Source organism: Macaca nemestrina, chromosome 1, assembly GCF_043159975.1.
Source record: "Macaca nemestrina isolate mMacNem1 chromosome 1, mMacNem.hap1, whole genome shotgun sequence".
NCBI lineage: Eukaryota > Metazoa > Chordata > Mammalia > Primates > Cercopithecidae > Macaca > Macaca nemestrina.
Window position 1 is genome coordinate 149,410,101 of NC_092125.1, and position 24,720 is coordinate 149,434,820.

Sequence of the window (24,720 nt, forward strand, 5' to 3'; positions counted from 1 at the left end):
AAGCATGTGAGTATAAATTAAGGAAATGAAATTCTTTGACATAACCTTTGAATGAACATAATACTGAAGAATGAATCATCCTGTCATTAAGAACCATTGAGGTCTCGGCAAGGACCAGTGGCATCACATCAACAAGACAAGGTACATAAAATTTGTACCTTGTTTCATAATTTGTACATAAAATTATGAAACAACGTAGCAGTGGTAAAATCAACAGCTGCTAAAAATGCTATCACTAGCTTATATGTTCATGCTTGTAATCCCAGCACTTTAGGAGGCCAACATGGGAGACTGCTTGACCCCAGGAGAAAAGAACAGCCCGAACAACACAGCAAGATCTCATCTCTACAAAAAATAAACTTTAAAAAAAATTAGCCTAGCACAGTGGCATGCATCTATATTCCCAGCTAATTGGGAGGCTGAGGTGGGAGAATAGCTTGAGCCCAGGAGAACAAAGCTGCAGTGAGCCATGATCGCACCACTACTCTCCAGCCTGGGCAACACAGCAAGACCCTGTCTCCAAATAATAAAAATAAAAATCCCCATCACTTTCTTCAACTAACTTTTGGACAGCAAATTAGTCTCCTTGGAATGAGTAAACTCCTAGGAGTATAGCAATACTTGAAGCAGCTGAATGAAGACTCTAAGAAAGGACCTCCTTGTGTTGGTGATTAAACTGAATATTTAAAAGATGACAACTTATTTGTCTCTCAACTGAGCCATACTTGTTAAATAACAATAATGAAACACCAGAGCTGAAAGCAACCATGGTTTCAGGACATGAAAGTAATATTCAACCTCTCAGACATATATCATTCTTCCGGTTCAACTTATTACTTCTTTCTGAATGACATTTTATTTTCAAAGTTCTTTGTCTCTCAGATCATCTGCTACTACTCAGTGACCAATTTTTAAAAGTGGAAAAAGTTTTTGTTCAAGATTGCTTAGGCTATTAGGGTCTTTTGTGTTTCTACACAAGTTTTAGGATGGTTTTTCCTATTTTTATGAAACTTGTCATTGAAACTTTGGAAGAGATGGCAGTTAATCTGTAGATCGCTTTGGGTACTAGGAGCATTTTAACAATATTAATTCTTCAGATCCACGAACATTAGATATCTCCTTTCACTGTGTTTTCTTCACTTTTTCATAAATGTTTTACAGTTTTTAGTGTACAAATCTTTCACTTCTTTGGTTAAATTTATTCCTACACATTTTTTGTGATACTGTAAAAAGAACTGCTTTCTTGATTTCTTTTTTCCAAAGTTCATTGTTAGTATGCAGAAACACTATTGATTTATGTATTTTAATTTTGTATCCTGCATCTTTATTGAATTTGTTAGTTTTAGCAGTTTTTTTGGTATAGTCTTCAGGGTCTTTAATATATAAGATAATATCATGTGCACATGTAAAATATTTTACTTCTTCCTTTCCAATTTAGATGCTATTTATTTATTTATTTATTGCTGAAATGCTCTGCATAGGACCTCCAGTATTATATTGAGTAGAAGTTATAACAGTGGGCATCTTTTCCCTTGTTCATGATCTTACAGGAAAAGCTTTCATCTTTTCACCACTATTAAGATGTTACCTGTGGGCTTATCCTATGTAGCCTTTATTATGTAGAAGTACAGAATTTCCTTAACTAAAAAGTTTCCAATCATAAAAGAATGTTAAAGTTTCTCAAATGCTTTCTCTGACTCTACTGAGATGATTATATATAACTTTTACCCTTCATTCTGTTAATAGTGTATCACATATGTTGATTTGCATATGTTGAACCATCCTCGATTGTGGTGTGTCATCCTTTAATGTGTTGTTGAATTTAATTTGCTAGTATTTTGTTGAGAATTTTTGCATCTATGTTCATCAGGGATATTGGCCTATAATTTTCTTTTGCAGTGTCCTTGTCTGGCTTTGGTATCAGAGCAATGCTGCCCTGGTAAATGAGCTTGGAAGTATTCCCCCTTCTTCAGTTATTTTGGGAGAGTTTCAGAAGGACTGACATTAATTCTTTCTTAAATGATAGAAATTCACCAGTGAAGAAATGAAGTACTACTAGGTTTTATTTTGTTGGGGGGTTTTTTGGATTACTGATTCAAAGTCTTCATATTCCTTATTGGTTTGTTCATTGCATCAAACTAAAAGCTTTTGTGCAAAAAGAAAACAATCAACAGAGTGAAGAGACAACCTATACAACGAGAGAAAATACTTGCAAACCACACATCTAATAAGGAGTTAATATTCAAAATATGTAAGCAACTTAAACAATTCAATAGCAAGAAAACAAATACCCAATTTAAAAAATGGGCAGGTGACTTGAATAGGCACTTCTCAAAAGCAGACATAAAAATGGTCAATGGGTATATGAAAAATACTCAACATCACTAATCATGAGGGTAATGAAAATTAAAACCACAATGAGCTATTACCTCACATCTGTTAGAATGGCTATTATAAAAAAGACAAAAGATAATAAGCATTGGTTAAGACGTGGAGAAAAGAGAACCCTTGCACATTGTAGGTGACAATATACATTAGTACAGCCATTATGGAAAATGATATGAATGATCCTCAAAAAATTAAAAATGAACTATCATATATCCAGCAATCTTCTAAGTATGTTATCAAAAGGAAGAAATCAGCATGTCTAAGAGATATCTGTACTCCCATGTTCATTACAGCATTATTCACAAGATATGGCATCCATGTATGGTATTCTATGCAATGGAATACACTATCAACCTCAAGAAGGAAATTCTTTCATTTGTGGTAACACGAATGAACCTGGAGGACATTATATTAAGTGAAGTAAGGCAGACACAGAAAGACAAATACTGCGTAATCTCACACATGTGGAATCTAAAAACATCAAAATCACAGAAGTGGAGAATAGAAAGCTGGTTGTCAGGGGCTGAAGGATGGGAAGGTTCAGGGAAGGAAGATTTAGGAGATGTTGGCTAAAGGGTACAAAATTTCAGTTGGACATAATGAATAAGTCCTGGAGATTCATCATATAGCATGGTAACTGCGGTTAATAATAATGCATTAATACAGGCACACCCCTCATTTTATTGAGTGTTGCTTTATTGCACTCAGCAGATATTGCACTTTTTACAAATTGAGGATTGGGGCAACCTTGTGTCAAGCAAATCTATTGGTGCCACTTTTCTTACAGCATGTTCTCACTTCATGTCTCTGTGTCACATTTTAATAATTCTCACAATATTTCCTTTTTCATTATTATTATATCTGTTATGGTAATCTGTGTTCAGATGTTACTATTTTAACTGTTTTAGGGCACCACAAACTGCACCCATATAAAATGGTGAACTTAATTGAAAAGGGTTGTGTGTGCTCTGACTGCTCCACTCACCAGCTGGTCCCCCATTTCTCTCCCTCTCCTTGGGCCCTCCTATTCCCTGAGACAGAGCAATACTGAAATTACGCCAATTAATAACCTTACAATGGCCTCTTGCACATCTCTCACTTCAAATCAAAAGCTAGAAATGATTAAGCTTAGTAAGGATGGTATGTTGAAAGGTGAGACAGGCCAAAGGCTAGGCCTCTTGCACCAAACAGCCAAGCTAAGAATGCAAAAGAAAAAAGTTCTTGAAGGAAACTAAAAGTGCTGCTCCAGTGAACACACTAATGATAAGAAGGCAAAACGGCCTTATTGTTGATTTAGAGAAAGCTGTGTGGTCTGGAAAGATCAAACCAGTAAGTATTTCCTTAAGCCAAAGCCTAATTAAGAACAAGGTCTTGACGCTCTTCAATTCTATAATATAAAGGCTAAGAGTGGTGAGAAAGTTGCAGAAGTCTGAAGCTAGCAGAAGTTGCTTCATGAGGTTTAAAGGAAAGAAGCCCTTTTCTATAACATAAAATACAAGGTGAAGCAGCAAGTGCTAATGGAGATGCTACACCAGGTTATCCAGAAGATCTAGTTAAAATAATTGATAAAGGTGGCTAGACTAAACAACAGATTTTCAATGCAGACTTAACAGTGTTCTATTGGAAGAAGATGCCATCTAGAACTTTCCTATCTAGAGAGAAGGCAATGCCTGGCATCAAAGCTTCAAAGGACAGGCTATCACTCGCTAGGGGCTAATACATCTGGTGACTTCAAATTGAAGCCAATATTCATTTACCATTCAGAAACTCCTAGTGCCCTCAAGAACTATGCTAAATCTACTATACCTGTAGTCTATAAATGGAATGTGAAAGGCTAGATGACAGCATATCTGTTTGCAGCATGGTTTACTATTTTAAGCCCACCATTGGGAACCACTCCGAAAAAGATTCCTTTTAAAATATTAGTGCTAACTGACAATGCACCTGATCACCCAAGAGCTCTGATGGAGATGTACAAGGAGATGAAAGTTGTTTTCATGCCTGATAACACAACAACCATTCTGCAGCCATGGATCAAGAAGTAATTGTGACTTTCAGGTCTTACTATTTAAGAAATATATTTTATAAGACTATAGGTGTTACAGATAGTGATTCCTCTGATGGATCTGGGCAAAGTAAATTGAAAACCTGAAAAGGAGTCACCATTCCAGATGCCATTAAGAACATTATGATTTATGGGAGGAGGTGAGAATATCAACATTAACAGGAGTTTGGAAGAAGTTGTTTCCAACTTTCAGAGATGAGTTTGAGTGGTTTAAAATTTCAGTGGAGAAAGTCACTGCAGATGTGGTAACAATTATAAGATAACTGGAATTAAAAGTGGAGCCTGGAGATGTGACTGCAATGCTGCAATCTCATGATAAAACTGTAACAGGTGAGGAGTTGCTTCTTGCAGATGAGCAAAGAAAGTAGTTTCTTGAAATGGAATCTATTTCTGGTAAAGATGCTGTGAAGATTATTGAAATGACACCTGAGAATTTAGAATATTACATCAACTTCATTGGTAAAGCAGTAACATAGTTTGAGAGAACTGACCCCAATTTTAAAAGAAGTTCTACTGTGGGTAAAATGCTACCAAAAACATCACATGCTACAGAGAAATCTTTTATGAAAAGAAGAGTCAGTCAAGTGTGTCACTTCGTTGTTGTCTTATTTTAAGAAATTGCCACTGCCACCCCAACCTTCAGCAACCAATACCTTGATCAATCAGCAGTCAAACATCAAGGCAAGACCCTCTGCCAGCAAAAAAATTAGGAATCGCTGAAAGCTGAGATGATCTTTAGCATTTTTTCAGCAATAAAGTAATTTTAAATTAAGATATGTACTTTTAAAAAGATATAATGTTATTGCACACTGAAGAGACTATAAACATAATTTAAATGCACTGGGAAACCAAAAAATGTGTGTGACTTGCTTTACTGTGACTTTACCTGTATTGTGGTGGTCTGGAATTGGACCTGCAGTATCTCTGAGGTATGACTATACATGAAAATTGCTAAGAGATTCAATCTTGAATTTTTTGCCATGAAAAAGTAACTATGTGAGGTGGATATTAATTTGTTTTAGTCATTTCACGATGTATACTTATACTGAACCATCATGTTGCACATTATAAATATAAGCAATTTTGTCAAGTATACCTTAATAAAGCTGAGGGGGAGGGAGGAAGAAATAAAACTTTCCAATGTCAACTTACAAAGAATGGAGCTAAATTCTGAAATTCATATTTTCCACATTCAGATTTTTGTTATGGACTGGTCTATTTTGGCATTACTATAAAGAAATACCTGAGGCAGAATAATTTATAGAGATTTATTTTGGCTCATCGTTCTGCAGACTGTAGAAGAAGCAGACTGCCAACATCTGCTTCTGATGAGGACCTCAGGAAGATTTCAATGATGGCAGAAGGCAAAGAGGGAGCAGGCGTGTCACAGGCCAAGAGAGGGAGCAAGACAGAGGGGGAGGTGCCATGTTTGTTTTAAAAAACAACCAGTTATTGCATGAATTAATAAAGCAAGAATCAACTCATTATCCATTGGGAGGACACCAAGCCATTCATGAGGGATCCTCCCGCATGACCCAAACACCTCCCATTAGGCCCTGCCTCCATTACTGGGGATCACATTTCAACATGAGATTTGGAGGGGACAAACACATAATGTTCTTACCATGACCCTGGTAGTTGTAACAGAAGGAAGTATAATGGGCCATTATATTTTTAATTTTTTAAAATATCAATACATTGTTTTTGAGAATAAATTTTACAATGTTAAATGTGTTTTCATTTTTTAATTTAATTTTATTTTATTTTTGAGATGGAGTCTCACTCTGTCACCCAGGCTGGAGTGCAGTGGTGCGATCTTGCCCCACTGCAACCTCTGCTTCCTGGGTTCTAGTGATTCTCCTGCCTCAGTCTCCTAAGTAGCTGGGATTACAGGTGTGCACCACCACCCCTGGCTAATTTTTGCATTTTTAGTAGAGACAGGGTTTCACCATGTTGGCCAAGCTGTTGCTGATCTCCTGACCTCAAGTGATCTGCCCACCTCAGCCTCCCAAAATGCTGGGATTACAGGCATGAGCCACCACATCCGGCCTTAAATTTGTTTTTAAAAATATCATTAAGGATAGTAGCTATATAATTTTTTCACATATTCTTAAGTGCTATAATCTATGAATTATAATTCCTATAGTAACCTATAATTACTATACTAATTAAATAAAAAGGATATGTAGGTTTATCTGGAATTGGATTAATTTAATGCAAAAGCCTTAAAATGGTCATAACTTCTTCAAATTAATCCTATAAAATATAAAAATAATCTTAAATATGTACAAAGATTTAGTTATACAGATGTTTATCATGGCATTTTTTAATGTAATCGCAAAACATTAAAAAGAGCCTAGATGGCTAATGATTGGTTAAATAAATTATGGTATAAACTTACGATTTAATATAAAATAGTATTGTAGAACAACTCTTTGTAAAGAAAAATGAAAAATGTTACTAAACACTATGTATTGAAAGAGCCAAAGTTTGGAGCTGGGCTGGGTGCAGTGGCTCAGGCCTGTATTCCCAGCACTTTGGGAGGCCAAGGCAGGCAGATCACTTGAGCTCAGGAGTTCAAGATCAGCCTGGGCAATATGGTGAAACCCCATCTCTACCAAATATACAAAAAGTTAGCCAGGTATGGTGGCATGTGCCTGTAGTCCCAGCTACTGGAGAGACTGAGGTGGGAGGATCGCTTGAGCCTGGAGGCAGAGGCTGCAGTGAGTCGAGATCCCACCATTGCACTCCAGCCTGGGTGACACAGTAAGACTCTGTTTAAAAAAAAAAAAAAATTGGAGCTGGTAGAAATTTGTGTGTCTATACACAAAATAGAGTATATATACAAAAATGGTAACAGTCATTATTACTTTTGGCAGAATTGTTTATTTTATTTTATTTTTTTACCTTTTTCTTTGTTTTTTTCCTATAGTTTCAAAATTTTCTCCAGTGAAAATATACATTTGGAAATCATATTAAAATGTTATTAGGGAAAAAGTGCTTTTCACACCTTAATGCGCATATAAATCAGCCGGAAATCTTTTTTAAAATGCTGATTCTGACTAAGTAGGTCTATAGGTGGGACCTGGGATTCTTCCTCCTAACAAGCTACCAGGAGATGCTAATAAATGCTGGACAGGGACCACACTTTGAGTAGCAAGCTCTCTTCTAACTCTGTCATGTGGCTATTTTTGCAAAGCACAGGCAAGTAAAAGCTTCTCGTTATGTTAGTACAGTTGATATAGTACTTGCATTGCTATATGGCCCATGGAATCATTTCCCGATTTTCAACATCATTTAATATTCCAACTACTTTAGTTTTACTATAAAGTCTGCTTGTTATTTAAATTTTTATTAAAAATCATGATAAAAATACGCAGGTAACACTGAAAATTGGTATTTACTAGAGCCAGGTCAGCACTTCACTGCTTTTGGTTAATGGCCACAGGCTTTTAAAATAAATTGCAAAGATCACAATAGAACAAATTAGTAAGAAGCTCATTTGTGTAATACTGCAGTGATGTTTAATGTTAATTTAACAAATAACTCAAGATTTATTGAAAATTATGCTAGTAATACTGAAATAAACTGACAAGTTATTTGCCTTCAAGGAGTTAAAAATCAAATATAAGAGATAGATACATAAGGATTAATAGGAATACATTTTAAATACTATAAATAAACTACAAAAAAGTTAAGTATAAGATGATATAAGAACATAAGGAAGAGTATAGACTCTAATAAGGATGAAGGAGAGATGAATAGGATGCATTGGTGGTTTTGTTACAGAGATGATACCTGAGAGGATGCCTAAAGTATGGGCAAATCTCATCACTGGTAGACGTGAAGAAAGAGAATTCCAGACAGAAGCAGCATCTTGAACAAGCACAGTTGCAAAAGGAATCCATTATCTGACTATTCATTGCCATGTTGACTGTCATGTTAAAAGCGTTAGTTCTAAGTAAATGCCCAGCAAAAACAGAAGATGTACAGTAGTATACACATTTCCCTGTAGTAAGTAAGTTAACTTATCCTGTATCATGCTAGTTAAAATCTTTAGGCTCTTTTAACAAATGTTGCATTATATTACTTTCCGCTTTAAAAAACTGCATTGGCTGCCCACTAATATCGTGTAGTACAACATTCTGGATGTCTAATAGAAAACTTTTAAAGATTAAATCCAGAAACTAATTTTCTAGACTATATCTTACTAAACCTTTTAAGTAAGTTCTAAATGTTCATGTTTTCACATATTTGTGTGTTATTTTCTTAAAATAACCTTCTTCTCCAGGTCTCAAAATTCTATTAATTCTTTAATATTTTTGAAGGCCCCCATTTTCTCTTTAGTAACTTTTTTCTTACACTTAGCTTCCACAGTAAGCTTAGACATTTTAAAGCAACTATTTCATTATGCCTTGAATATTATATTATGTTTGCTTTTCCTACTCTTCTTTATGAGAGTAAGAACTAGATCTTATTCTTCCTAGAATCTTGCTTACTTACTATGATATAGTAAATACTCATAAGAGTTTTACCAAATGAGTAGAAATTGACTATTATCAAGAAGCTTATGGAATAGTTTCAAGTGGAAAAAGCTGATAAAAAGACAAGGTGGAAAGTCTTTTAGCTGAGAAGTTAAAATGATACAGATTCAATGGGCTAACAAATAGGAGGTAAACTGAGAGATTGTATAAAATTTGCAAAGGTAAAACTGACTAAAGTGGTCTACTGTAATCACTTTATAATTTTGCTTGAGGACATCCATAATCAAAATTGCTCATGTGTTTAATATCATATTTAAATCTAAGATTTACTCATATGGATTTGTATTTACAAGAGAAATAGCCTGTCAATTCACATAGGAAAAGAGAAAGAAAAAGTATTTGATGGTATTGACCTATTTGCTTCTTATAATACTGCAGTTAGACCTTCATTAAGCCAGCATTGTATAACTCTACACATTTATGTTCAAAGGAAGATTAAAAAGCTAACCATAATAAATTTGTTAGAAAGACAACTTAATGCATGTCAATGCTTTCATTCATTCTGAGTTGGAACAAAAAGCAGAATTCTTCCATGCTTTTCTTTGAACTTCATGTATTTATATGTGCATGCAATTAGCTCTTATATATTTATTTAATCAAACAGGAATTTCTGTTACTTAGTTTAATAGCAAAAGCTGAAACACCTGGAGACCACTATGTGACTTTTGTTCTGTGTTTCTTCCTATATATAATGTCACTGGACAAGAAAGAAACTTGGATTAAAGTTTGTTGCATTTCATGTCTCCTAAACTGGTAACTGATCTTTATACAATGGTTTATGAATTTTTTTGTAAATTGATGTAGTTTCTATGCTTAGTTTACTTCATTATAAAAACACTTTAGGAACAAACATATTCAGTGTTTATCATCAGGAGATATTACATTCCCTTGTCAAACAAGTCATGCAAGTAAACTGCTTTAAGTAGCTTTGAAGAATGTGGTTCATATGTAACTTTGTACAGTCAGAACTCCTTCTATAACTCATTCATCAAATAAATAAAAATTGTGTTTTCACCACCAAAATAAACCTTGGAATTCTGAAATGATCGGATTCCTCTATTTCAGCTCTATCAGTGTTTTCTCCTCTACAACACATTTCATAATAGGAAATTATAGCTTTATGCTACCATACTCATCCTTACATATAAAATTATTATCTCTATTATGGTATTTGGGGATATAAAAAGGAAAGTCAAGTAGAGGAATACTTAATTAATGAACATTCAGTTACTCTTTAAACTGAATCATGCATATTACTTGCAGCACTACGTGGTTTCTTACATCATGCATATTATTTGCAGCACTACGTGGTTTGTTCCTAATTTTATTTGTGTACAATGATCCTATTTGTTTTGACTTCACACAAAAAAACAAAAAAACAGAAGTTTATCCAATAGAAATCATGGCTCATGATACTATTTTTCATTACTAGATTTTAAAATATGTTTTAGAAAGCATCACAGGCCCCATACATTTAAAAAGTGGTGAAAGTCTAGTTCAAACATAACTTTTAATTATTAAAAACCCCTAACATTCATTTATTTGAGACACTTTTACTAAACACCCAGTATATGAGGAGCAGGTATTAATGAAACTGAAATTAATTAAATTCTGTCTTCATTCCTCATTTAACTTTAAATTAAAAGATATTTGAAATACATAAAAATAATTTCCAAAAGGATTTAGGAGACTGCAATTTAAAAGAATAGGGAAAGGACAACAATTAACAAGCTTTTGTTACATGGTAAAGTTTAATAATATACCACTATTTCAATATTCAACAGTTCATTAACTTGAAGATATATATTCATATTCCTCATCTATCAACTTGCTATACAGTAAAGACTATAAATAACCCAAAACATTTTAAGTGGAAAAAAGGCAGAAATATATGTTTCCTCAATCTCCCAAAAATAGTTTGAAGAATGTAAAAAAATTTCTGATTCAGTAAAAAATTAATTCAAATAAGCTTCTATAACACTGTCAAGGTGCTGTATAAACCTAGGAGTAAATTCTGTAAGCCATTCTTGATTTTGCTGTTGTTGTTAAACTGAGTTTTCTTCCTTAACTGCTACCAAATACATAAACAGAAAGAGTCAAACCCTAGTGCTATTTGATGATCAAACAAACACACAAAAGAGGGCAAAAGTTTCAAGGGTAATTCTATTGTTCCTCTAATTGGAGTCACAGAAATACCTTGAGGAGGGTCCAAGGTGAGATGTAGAATGGTGGCACTAGTATTGTTTATATGTGCAATTTATCTTTTAGAGTGTATGGCACCAAAAGTGGTTCCACAGCACCATTTTAGCAAAGTTGTAAGTCCAAACATTTTAACATGCCTAGAAAGAATGTGATTCATGCATAACCAAGTTTTCCCTGCATTTGAGTCATATGTATAAATAGCATAAAATGTAATTATAAAGTTTTTGATATCCATAAATGTTATAAGTGTAAGAATTTAGATAGAATAATTATGGTTTTATTTTAGAAATTCCTGTTTGTAAAACTGAAATAACTTTCACACATGCATTTAAAAATAAAAACACGGCAAACACAATAGAAATGTAATTATAAATTCAAGAGTCTTGTTGCCCCTTTCAAAGTTTAAAGCTTATAAATACAAGACATTTTAAGAAGTAAACAGATGGTTGTTTCTAAAACTTATTTCATTTTAATGTAAGAACAACAAAAAAAGTACATTAGAAATGATGTAAGAATTTTACAGAAAACTTTGTCACTGATACTGAACTTAAATAGTCAAAAATAAAACCACATAATGATGAAAGCTGAATGATTCAGCTCAACTTTTAATCAAGTTTTTATGGAACTCTTTCAACTTCTTCTTGCAAAATGTCCTTGTGAAAATCAGAAAACGACAAACAAAAGAGGGTTCTTTACATTTGATTGTAAAACTCCAATTACCATTTTAGTTGCTAGTTATAATGTATTATTTAAAAAACAAAACTTACTTGATCTGTCCCATAAGGCAGTATGTTCAGAGAAATGAAGGCTGTCATTTTCCAGAGCTGTTTTCTGATCATGTGCAGTACCTTTAGAGTGTCTATGAAATAACCGGCTAGCAAAACCTTCCAATTTCTGAAGAGCTGTAGTTGTACCTGTATACTGGTTACAAGGTGCTTCTCTATAAGCTGCCATTCATGTGCACTTTACTTAATGTAACTGCAAATGTTTCCAGAAGGAGCTCACAACTTCTTACACAGAAGCTAAGAGCTATGCATGTGTCAAACTTCCTGTTTGCAGGGTATTCAAACCACTACTGCTGTTCTGTTTCCTGTTAATATAAAACAGCACATTACTGAGCTTTTCTTAGCAACACTTTTCAGCTAGAGATGAGGATTTTAAAAACTTGCAATATCTGCCTAAAGGCTTTATGTTTGGTGTTTTAATATTAATATATAGGCTAATGAGAACATTAAATATAAAGCTTTATAAATATAGTAGGCTGAACATTTTTTAAATAAAAGAAAACTAGTTAAACATGTATGACAAGTCTATGCAAACAATTGAAGGCCAAGCCGTCCTCCAAATACAACATGCTAAAGACAAGTTGTATTTTTTCTAGGAAATCAACTAATATACAGATTTTATGAATCCTTATAAGCAGCTAACTTTTCATTAAAAAAACTAGTATGATACGGGTATGACAAAACTCTTGTAAAACAAATTTATCAAACATATAAATAAAACAATCTGAAATAGCACTTTAAAAAAATGGAATGTTTCTAATTCATTGATTTAGGCCTAATACATACAGGAACTACAGACACTTAGTATGTCAGTACTGGTTATCAAACTTATAATCTGATGACATATGTCTATTACCAGGGGTGTATTTTAAAACATTCTAAAATTTGAAAAGAAAGAACAACATACAAGATTTAAATTATATAAAATCCACCATAGCAAGAAATTTCAATTGAGATAAAAAAGTTTCTTCTAGTTGGCTGAGACATGTTAATTTTAAAATCTTACCACTGAAGACTACTACTTACCTAAACCCCTGATTTAGTGATCTCACTTAGAAACATCTATTTTTTTTTAACGGAGTTTCATTCTGTCCCCCAGATTGGAGTGCAGTGGTGCGACCTCCGCTCACTGCGACCTCCGCTCCTGGGTTCAAGCAATTCTCATCCCTCAGCCACCCGAGTAGCTGGGATTATAGGTGCGCGCCACCATGCCCAGCTAATTTTTGTGTTTTCAGTAGAGATGGGGTTTCTCCATGTTGGCCAGCCTTGGCCTCTCAAAGTGCTGTGATTACAAGCATGAGCCACCTGGCCTGGCCAAAACATCTCTTTTGATTAAAATTAAATAAAATTTGCCTTGTCGATTTTCAGGAAAGAAAGTAACCTGTGGCATTTAACAAAAAATTTGAGTACTTGTTTTTTGACCCTAAAGGATAAGAAATTTCTGTGGTTCTCTTTGGAAGCAGAGGGGAGGGGAGGGAAGGGAAGGAAAGAAAAGAAATAAAAAGATCAAAACAATCTATCTAAAAAATTTTTACTTCAGATTTACTGCCAACTGTTTGACAAACATAAAAAATAGAAACAATAGTGACAAGTAAAATAAATAGGCACAATAATGTAACCCAATTAGGACTACATACAAGGCCAATAAGAAAACACTGACTAATGAATTTTGCCATGTAACAGCTCCTTTGTGTATACTTTGTTTTGTGTAATGGAATTTATACCAATCTAAACAAGTATGTAACAGTATCTATAAGATAAACTTCAATTTGTAGCTTTATGTATAAATATTATGTGTGAATAACAGTTAACAAAACACTGACCAATGAATTTTGCCATGTAATAGCTCATTTGTGTATACTTAGTTTAGTGTAATAAAATTTATATCAATCTAAACAAATATGCAATAGCATCTCTATCACAAACTTCTTAAATTTGTAGCTTTATGTATAAATATTATGTATGCATAACAATAATTTGTTTCTTAACATCTGGTAGTGCCTTACACAAAACAGACACTGATTAAATGTCTGTAGTCTTCAATAAATATCTACAGAGCATGGACTGATTCTGTAAGGGAAGAAGTGGATAAAATTACTGAATTCCTTTGATTTGCTCTACTGAAGGAAATTCTAATCATCTTCAAGGCTCAGTTCAAATGTCACCTCTTCAGTGAAGTCTGCCACATACTTCCTAGGAAAATAAACTTTGCTGCTTTGTTTTCACTGATCTCATAACATTATGTTAAAAGGTACTGTTTATGAATTTATATGACTCTAAATTGTGAGTTACTTAAATTTATAAATGCATGTATTACATACTCAATAAACATATGTTAAAAGAAAAAAGTATTCACTCATTTTTAACAATTTAAAGGTCTAAGTAGAATCACTGAATACTTGAAAATGTTTGAATTTTATTTTATGATGGAACCATATTTATAGATAATCCAACAAGCACCAAGTTGCTCATATATAGAGACAACAGTAGTAGAACTGTTATCATTGAACTTCTCCTTTTTTCTCTACACTGTTACTAAATTTTATTCATTCTTTGAATTACATTTTTACTCAGTGCCAATGTAGACTTCTTAAAATAACTTGTTTTCCCTGCTTCCAATCACCCTCTTTAATCATTCACCTCTCTGACATATTAACCTCCCCCAAATATTACATTCATGGTATTCCATTGCCAAATACACAAACTAATCCTAACATTTCAGCTCAACCATATTCATTTTTAACACATATCTAGCCAGATTTTTTATTTATATTCAATGTTGCTCAAGTACAGAAATTGCAGATTCCTAACTAGAACACTAAGATCACTTTATTTAAAACAATGCATAAGTTTTAAAACAAAATTACTAAAGCAAAAAGAGTAAACTTCACTAGATGAGTATCTTGAAAACACTATATTTTAAATCTGCACTGTTTTAAAAATAAAATTGTTTCAATTTGTTATGAAGTCCTTCCAGAAAATAGAATATTTAATGTTTAAAGCAGTGTTTCTATATACGGTAATGTGACCAGGAAGCTACTGCTATGGAAGTGCTTCGGATATTTGATTTTTGACTTAAAAAAAAAAAAAAAGAAGAACTCTACTGGCATCTACTGCTAAAAAGAAACAACTGCAGTTTTAACTAAAACTATGAATTCCTTCATAACTGAAATTAATTTTAAGAAGTATATTGCTTGTTATTTTTCCTGGTGGTGTTTCCACAACTTTAACTTGCACTAAATATCTCACCATGCACACAGAATTTACCAGAATAGCTTATCTTGCAGTTAAATAAGATTTTAAAACTAGAGAGTAATCAACTTCATGAGGTTGATTTTATTCCTCATTCATTCTGCATTAATTTTTAAAATTATAGAAAATTTCAGAGTTGAACCGGCTTCAACTGCCATAAAATGCCACAAAATACTGGTTTCTTCTATTTAATAATAGTGATGACACATTTACCAAGCACTTCACAACATATAAAGTGATTTGCTCTGTAAAACCATTGTGAAATTATTGTAAGGCACATGAGATCCTTACAAATAAAGTAAGCAGCACAGGTATTATTATCCTTATTTTAAGATACAAAAAATAAACTTATAAACGTTAAGTGACTTGCCCAAAGTCACCTAGGTCTTCAGACTCCTAGATCAGGGTTCCTTGTACTGCAAGACACTGATTACCACAAGAAGTAAACACTTTTTTAAAATGCAGTTATTTTCCAAATAAGGTTGAAGAAGTGGGGCTGAAAGAATAGTGGTGGGTAAGATTGGTTCTTGGATATATTGCCCCAGGTCTGAACATCTGCTATGAGAAGGTTTTCATTAAGATGGTCACCTATAGTCATTCAATTTCATTGTCCATGTTTCTTACAATCATCTTGGAGCCAAGCAGAACTATGTACTTTAGAGTTTAAAGGTTAAATAAAAGAAAAACATGAAAACATATTTAGTATGTAAATGATGTATTTGCTCCATGTAGAGGACAAGTGACATGACTATAACTCCTGCTATTCAAATAAAGGTTTCAGGGTAATAGTGTTGCTTTTTCCAGAATGTTATATATAAGTGGATTTATAGACTATGTAACCTTTTCAGATTGGCTTCTTTCATTTAGTATAGAAGTTTATAGAAATTATGGCAATTGTGATTTATCTATGTTGTGTATCTTAATAGTTCACTCATTTATATGGCTGAATTCTACTGTATGGAATTACCACAATTTATATATCCATTTACTGTTGAATTGCATTTGCACCTTTGTCAAAAATCAATTGACCATATTTGTGTGGGTCTATTGCTGGACTCTCTATTCTCTTTCACTGGTCTATATATGTGTCAATTCTTTCACCAATACTACACTGTCTTGATTACCATAGCTTTCTAGTAAGTCCGAAATCTGATAGTGTAAATCTTCTATTTTTTTTTCTTTTTGTCTTGAGACTGAGTCTCACTCTGTCGCCCAGGCTGGAGTGCAGTGGTGTGATCTCGGCTCACTGCAACCTCCGCCTCCTGGGTTCACACCATTCTCCTGCCTCAGCCTCCTGAGCAGCTGGGACTACTACGGCGCCTGCCACTATGCCCAACTAATTTTTTGTATTTTTAGTAGAGACAAGGTTTCACCGTGTTAGCCAGGATGGTCTCGATCTCCTGACCTCATGATCCACCCGCCTCGGCCTCCCAAAGTGTTGGGATTACAGGCGTGAGCCACAGTGCCGGGCCCTTTTTCCATTTTTTCTAAGTTGTTTTGGCTATTACTGTTTCTTCACCTTTCCATATAAATTTTAAAATCAGTTTACCTATGTCTACAAATATAATCTTGCTGGGAATTTATGTGGATTCTGTTTATTGGAAGAAATGACATCTTAACTATATTGAGTTTTTCAATCCATAATCATAGCATGTCTCTTCATTTACTTGGGTCTTCTGATTTCTTTAATCAGTGTTTTATAGTTTTCAACATACAGATCTTGCACATAATTTTGTTAGATTTATACCTAAGTATTTTAAAAATTGGAGCTATTGTAAACAGTTCTTTAAAAATGTTTTGAGGTAAACAAAGCACCAGGAAGCTCAAACGGGGTGGAGCCCACTGCAGCTCAAAGAGGCCTGCCTACCTCTGTAGACTCCACCTCTGGGGGCAGGGCATAGCCAAACAAAAGGCAGCTGAAACCTCTGCAGATTTAAATGTCCCTGTCTGACAGCTTTAGACAGATCAACGGGACAGAAAGTTAACAAGGATATCCAGGAATTGAACTCATCTCTGCACCAAGCGGACCTAATAGGCATCTACAGAACTCTCCACCCCAACTCAACAGAATATACATTCTTCTCAGCACCACATCGCACTTATTCCAAAACTGACGACATAACTGGAAGTAAAACGCTCTTCAGCAAATGTACAAGAACAGAAATTATAACAAACTGTCTCTCAGACCACAGGGCAATCAAACTAGAACTCAGGACTAAGAAACTCAATCAAAACTGCTCAACTACATGGAAACAGAACAACCTGCTCCTGAATGACTACTGGGTACCTAATGAAATGAAGGCAGAAGTAAAGATGTTATTTGAAACCAATGAGAACAAAGATACAACATACCAGAATCTCTGGGACACATTTAAAGCAATGTGTAGAGGGAAATTTATAGCACTAAATGCCCACAAGAAAAAGCAGGAAAGATCTAAAATTGACACCCTAACATCACAATTAAAGGAACTAGAGAAGCAAAAGCAAACACATTCAAAAGCTAGCAGAAGGCAAGAAATAACTAAGATCAGAGGAGAACTGAAGAAGATACAGACATAAAAAACCCTTCAAAAAAATCAGTGAATCCAGGAGCTGATTTTTTGAAAAGATCAACAAAATTGACAGACCACTAGCAAGACTAATAAAGAAGAAAAGAGAGAAGAATCAAAAAGATGCAATAAAAAATGATAAAGGGGATATCACCACCGACCCCACGGAAATACAAACTACCACTAGAGAATACTATAAACACCTCTATGCAAATAAACTAGAAAACCTAGAAGAAATGGATAATTTTCTGGACACTTACACTCTCTCAAGACTAAACCAGGAAGAAGTTGAATCTCTGAATAGACCAATAACAGGCTCTGAAATTGAGGCAATAATTAATAGCCTACCAACCAAAAAAGAATTCACAGCCAAATTCTACCTGAGGTACAAGGAGGAGCTGGTATCATTCCTTCTGAAACTATTCCAATCAATAGAAAAAGAGGGAATCCTCTCTAACTCATTTTATGAGGCCAACATCACCCTGATACCAAAGCCTGGCAGAGACACAACAAAAAAGGAGAATTTTAGCCCAATATCCCTGATGAATATCGATGCAAAAATCCTCAATAAAATACTGGCAAACCAAATCCAGTAGCACATCAAAAAGCTTATCCACCATGAACAAGTGGGCTTCATTCCTGGGATGCAAGGCTGGTTCAACACACGCAGATCAATAAACGTAATCCAGCACATAAACAACCAAAGACAAAAACCACACGATTATCTCAATAGATGCAGAAAAGGCCTTTGACAAAATTCAACAGCCCTTCATGCTAAAAACTCTCAATTAAATTCGGTATTGATGGGATGTATCTCAAAATAATAAGAGCTATTTATGACAAACCCACAGTCAATATCATACTGAATGGGCAAAAACTGGAAGCATTCCCTTTGAAAACTGGCACAAGACAGGGACGCCCTCTATCACCACTCCTATTCAACACAGTGTTGGAAGTTCTGGCCAGGGCAATCAAGTGGGAGAAAGAAATAAAGGGTATTCAATTAGGAAAAGAGTAAGTCAAATTGTCCCTGTTTGCAGATGACATGATTGTATATTTAGAAAACCCCATCGTCTCAGCCCAGAATCTCCTTAAGCTGGTAAGCAACTTCAGCAAAGTCTTGGGATACAAAATCAGTGTGCAAAAATCACAAGCATTCTTATACACCAATAACAGACAAAGAGAGAGCCAAATCATGAGTGAACTCCCATTCACAATTGCTTCAAAGAGAATAAAATACCTAGGAATCCTACTTACAAGGGATGTGAAGGATGTCTTCAAGGAGAACTACAAACCAGTGCTAAACAAAATAAGAGGACACAAACAAATGGAAAAACATTCCATGCTCATAGATTGGAAGAATCAATATCATGAAAATGGGCATACTGCCCAAGGTAATTTATAGATTCAATGCCATCCCCATTAAGCTACCAATGCCTTTCTTCACAGAATTGGAAAAAAACTACTTTAAAGTTCATATGGAACCAAAAAAGAGCCTGCATTGCGAAGACAATCCTAAGCCAAAAGAACAAAGCTGGAGGCATCACACTACCAGACTTCAAACTATACTACAAGAGTACAGTAATCAAAACAGCATGGTACTGGTACCAAAACAGAGATATAGACCAATGGAACAGAACAGAGTCTTCAGAAATAATACCACACATCTACAACCATCTGATCTTTGACAAATCTGACAAAAATGAGAAATGGGGAAAGGATTCCCTATTTAAATATGGTGATGGGAAAACTGGCTAGCCATATGTAGAAAGCTGAAACTGGATCCCTTCCTTACACCTTATACAAAAATTAACTTAAGATGGATTAAACACTTAAATGTTAGACATAAAATCATAAAATCCCTAGAAGAAAACCTAGACAATATCATTCAGGACATAGGCATGGGCAAGGACTTCATGTCTAAAACACCAAAAGCAATGGAAACAAAAGCCAAAATTGACAAATGGGATCTAATTAAACTAAAGAGCTTCTGCACAGCAAAAGAAACTACCATCAGAGTGAATAGGCAACCTACAGAATGGGAGAAAATTTTTGCAATCTACTCATCTGACAAAGGGCTAATATCCAGAATCTACAAAGAACTCAAACATATTTACAAGAAAAAAACAAACAACCCCATCAAAAAGTGGGCAAAGGATATGAACAGGCACTTCTCAAAAGAAGACATTTATGCAGCCAATAGACACATGAAAAAATGCTCATCATCACTGGTCATCAGAGAAATGCCAATCAAAACCACAATGAGATACCATCTCACACCAGTTAGAATGGCAATCATTAAAAAGCCAGGAAACAACAGGTGCTGGAGAGGATGTGGAGAAATAGGAACACTTTTACACTGTTGGTGGGACTGTAAACTAGTTTGACCATTGTGGAAGACAGTGTGGCGATTCCTCAAGGATCTAGAACTAGAAATACCATTTGACCCAGCCATCCCATTACTGGGTATATACCCAAAGGATTATAAATCATGCTGCTATAAAGACACATGCACACGTATGTTTATTGCAGCACTATTCACAATAGCAAAGACTTGGAACCAACCCAAATGTCCATCAGTGATAGACTGGATTAAGAAAATGTGGCACATATACACCATGGAATACTATGCAGCCATAAAAAAGGCTGAGTTCATGTCCTTTGTAGGGACATGGATGAAGCTGGAAACCATCATTCTGAGCAAACTATCACAAGGACAGAAAACAAAACACCTCATGTTCTCACTCATGGATTACACAGAGGACTACATTCAAACAGGTCCTGGACAGCTATATGCCTACTCAACCTGGCTGTTCACCATTGATTGCATCAGCATCCCATACACATGGAACCACACCGTTTTCTATGATCAGGCACGGGGAAAAATGCCTTTCTTGGTTGAAACACTTCATGCATCCTCTGTGGAATCTGACTATAACCAGTTAGAAGAGACACTGGGTTTTAAAATTCATGCTTCAATATCCAAAGGAGATCGCAGTAATCAGTGCCCCTCTGGGTTTACCTTAGACTCAGTTGGACCTTTTTGTGCTGATGAGGATGAATGTGCAGCAGGGAATCCCTGCTCCCATACTTGCCTCAATGCCATGGGGACCTACTACTGCCCCTGCCCTAAAGGCCCCACCATGGCTGTAGATGGAAGAACTTGTCAAGATACTGATGAGTGTGCTTTGGGTAGGCACACCTGCCACGCTGGTCAGGACTGTGACAATATGATTGGATCCTATCGCTACGTGTCCCATTGTGGAACTGGCTTTTGAAGAACCTCTGATGGGCTGAGTTGTCAAGATACTAATGAATGTCAAGAATCCAGCCCCTGTCACCAGCTCTGTTTCAATGCCATAGGAAGTTTCCACTGTGGATGTGAACCTGGGTATCAGCTCAAAGGCAGAAAATGCATAGACATGAACGAGTGCAGACAGAATGTACGCAGACCAGATCAACACTGTAAGAACACCCATGGTGGCTTTAAGTGCATTGATCTTTGTCCAAATGGAATGACCAAGGCAGAAAATGAAACCTGTCTTGATATTGATGAATGTAAAGATGGGACCCATCAGTGCAGATATAACCAGATATGTGAGAATACAAGAGGCAGCTATTGTTGTGTATGCCCAAGAGGTTATCGGTCTCAAGGAGTTGGAAGCCCCTGCATGGATACTGATAAATGTGAAAATACAGATGCCTGCCAGCATGAGTGTAAGAATACCTTTGGAAGTTATCAGTGCATCTGCCCACCTGGCTATTAACTCACACTCAGTGGAAAGACATGCCAAGATAACGATGAGTGCCTGGAGCAGAATGTACACTGTGGGCCCAATAGCATGTGCTTCAACATGAGAGGAAGTTACCAGTGCATCAGTACACTCTGTCCACCCAACTACCAACATGATCCTGTTTCAGGGTTCTGCCTCAAGAACTGTCCACCCAATGATTTGGAATGTGCCTTGAGTCCATATGCTTTGGAATACAAACTCATCTCCCTCCCATGTGGAATAGCCACCAATCAAGTTTTAATCCGGCTGGTTGCATACACGCAGGATGGAGTGATGCATCCCAGGACAACTTTTCTCATGGTAGATGAGGAACAGACTGTCCCTTTTGCCTTGAGGGATGAAAAGGAGTGGTGTATACAACACAACCACTATGAGAAGCAGAGACCTACCACATGAGGGTCTGAGCCTCATCCTACAGTGCCAATGGGACCACTGAGTATCAGACCACATTCATAGTTTATACAGCTGTGTCTGCCTATCCATACTAAGGAACTCTCCAAAGCCTATTCCACATATTTAAACCACATTAATCATGGCAATCAAGCACCCTTTCAGATTACCGTCTCTTGAACAGTTGCAATCTTGGCAACTTGAAAATGGTGCTACACTCTGTTTTGTGTGCCTTCCTTGGTACTTCTGAGGTGTTTTCATGATCCCACCATGGTCATATCTTGAAGTATGGTCTGGAAAAGTCCCTTATTATTTTATTTATTACATTGGAGCAGTTATTTCCCAAAGATTATTCTGAACATCTAACAGGACATATCAGGTTTTTAGTTGTGTAGTACCTAAGATCATTTTTCTGAAAGCCAAACCAAACAACAAAAAACAAAAACAACTGATTCAAAGTCAAATAGAATTTTTGAGCATTTGACTATTTTCAGAATCATAAAATTAGTTACTAAGTATTTTGATCAAAGTTTATAAAATAACTTATGGAGATTTTTGTAAGTATTGATACATTTTAATAGGAGTTACCTATTTTCATTTTAAGGAGAAAAACACCACTCATTTTTAAAAATATAGTACAGCTACTAGAAGTCTTGTTTGATCAGTGATTTTGTGAGATCAGCTGAACTACTTACGATAAAAATTTTAAAAAATCGCTTTGCCCTCATGACAGTTGTTCATGGCATGGAACTTTAACATTTTAATATAAACTTTCATCCAGTTATGTTCATAACTTTTACATTCCAGAATTTTTTTTAAATTTTCCTGTCAATTAAAACAATTTTTAAAGATACCAGTGGGACGTTTGTTTTATTAAAAATCTCGTATGTTCAAATTAACATAAATGTTAAATGTCAATCCACTGTACATGGTGGTAATAGACTAAGAAATTGCCAAGATGTATTCTATTTTTATGAAATGTATATATATTACCCTAGTGTACATTTTCTATACAATATCTTGATGGACTCTTTTACAAAATTATTTTATTAAAAAACAATATTACACTAAACAATGTTTTATTAGATTGGCGCACAAGTAATTGTGGTTTTCACCATTACTTTCAATGGCAAAAACCTCTATTACTTTTGTACCAACCTAATATATTGTGCATTGCTACTATATATTATTTTTATATATTACTTTTGCTAAACTCAGTTTTAGGAGACTTTCTTTTTGTAGATTTCTTGGCATTTTCTATGTAGGCAGTCATGTCATCTTTCAACAGAAACTATTTCTAATCTGTATGCCTTTTATTTATTTGTCTTGTCTTATTGTGTTGGTCAAGAATTACAGTGCAGTGTTGAACAAGAGTGGTAAGAGTGAACATCCTTGCCTTATTCCAAGTCTTAGGAAGAAAGCATTCAGTTTTTCATCATTAACTACTACAATGTTAGCTGTAGACACTGTTGTGTAGATGCCCCTTATTGAGATTTTTCTTTTTATTCCTGGGTTAGCGGAGAGTTATCTTAGAAGGATGCTGAATTTTACTTAATGCGTTTTCAGCATTTGTTGATAAAACCATGTGGTTTTACCTTTTTAGTCTACTAATGTGGTGGGTTGCACAGATTAATTTTCAAATATTGAACCAACCTTGAATTATCAGAATGAACACCTTTTGGTCTTGGTGTAATATTCCTTGTATATATTGCTGGATTCAACTTACTAATATTTTATTGAGGATTTTTCTGTTTGTGTTCATAAAGATATATTGTTTGGTAGTTTTATTTTCATGTGCCATCTTTGCATGATTTTGGTAGCAGGTTAAGATTGGCTTCATAAAATAAGTTGAGAAGTATCCTGTCTTATATTTTTCCAGAAGAAACTGTGAGAATTGGTATTTCTTCCTTAAATGTTTTGTAGTTTTCCCAGAACTATCTGGGACAGTGTTTTTCTTTCTTTTTTATTTTTATTTTTTGAAGATTACAAATACTAATACAATGTCTTCAATAGACATAGTATTATTGAGTTATCAATTTCATCTCAAACGAATATTGGTAGTTTGTGTCTTTCAAGAAATAGTCTATTTCAACTTTCAAGAAATGGTCATTTCAAATGGTCAATTTCAAGAAATGGTCTAAGTTGTCAACTTTGTGTGAATAAAGTTGTTTCTAATATCCCCTTAGTACTCTTTTAATGCCTGTGGCATTTATACAACATTACATTATTTATTTTGTTGGTCATATTATTCCACTTTGACCATGGGAATTTCCATCAATTTTCTCCTATGACCCTTTGATATGCCTCCATCATTGTGTATGTGTGCATGCATACATACATGTGTATGTGTTTGAGCACTTCCTTACTTTCTAGCACTACAAGATGCCCCATGCTCACTTTGTGTATTTCCTGCCCCAGCCCTAGAATCAGGCATTTCTCCAAGGAGCCTTAGTTCCTTTTATTGGAGAATGGTCTTAGAAATCAAGATCTGGGAAGTGGGTACATTCATCCACTGGGGTGTTATTGCTTCTAGGCCCTCTTTTCTGAGAGCAAGGAAATATATGTGTATACTAACATTTGCATATTCCCTTATCTATAAGTATTTCCATATGTAACTGTGTCTATAAGCAAAGCGTAAGTTCATTCTGGTTTCCAGCTCTAATGCATTACTACACGATTTCTTCTAGCTGCCTCCCTTTGCTTATCTGTAAATCCTACTCCCATAGAGAGAAACCTGGCTCCCACCACCCA

The 24,720-nt window shown here is 35.0% G+C and overlaps 1 protein-coding gene and 1 pseudogene across 7 annotated transcripts in view; one reads left to right on the top strand and one right to left on the bottom strand.

The window, feature by feature from the left end:
* Positions 1-24,720, bottom strand: part of LOC105482741 (protein kinase cAMP-activated catalytic subunit beta) — a 165,083-nt gene that overhangs the window by 75,695 nt on the left and 64,668 nt on the right. Inside the window, exon 1 of one of the 7 annotated variants that reach the window (XM_011743004.3) lies at positions 11,967-12,252. The exons of 4 other annotated variants lie outside the window; for them this stretch is intronic. In XM_011743004.3, coding sequence (XP_011741306.1) covers positions 11,967-12,153 — 187 coding nt within the window. In that variant the 5' untranslated portion in view covers positions 12,154-12,252. Of the gene's footprint in view, positions 1-11,966; positions 12,253-24,720 lie in introns of those variants that run through there. 2 more of the 7 variants (XM_071089891.1, XM_011743018.2) reach the window with 2 other exon arrangements.
* Positions 20,461-22,067, top strand: LOC139357121 (hemicentin-1 pseudogene; annotated as a pseudogene).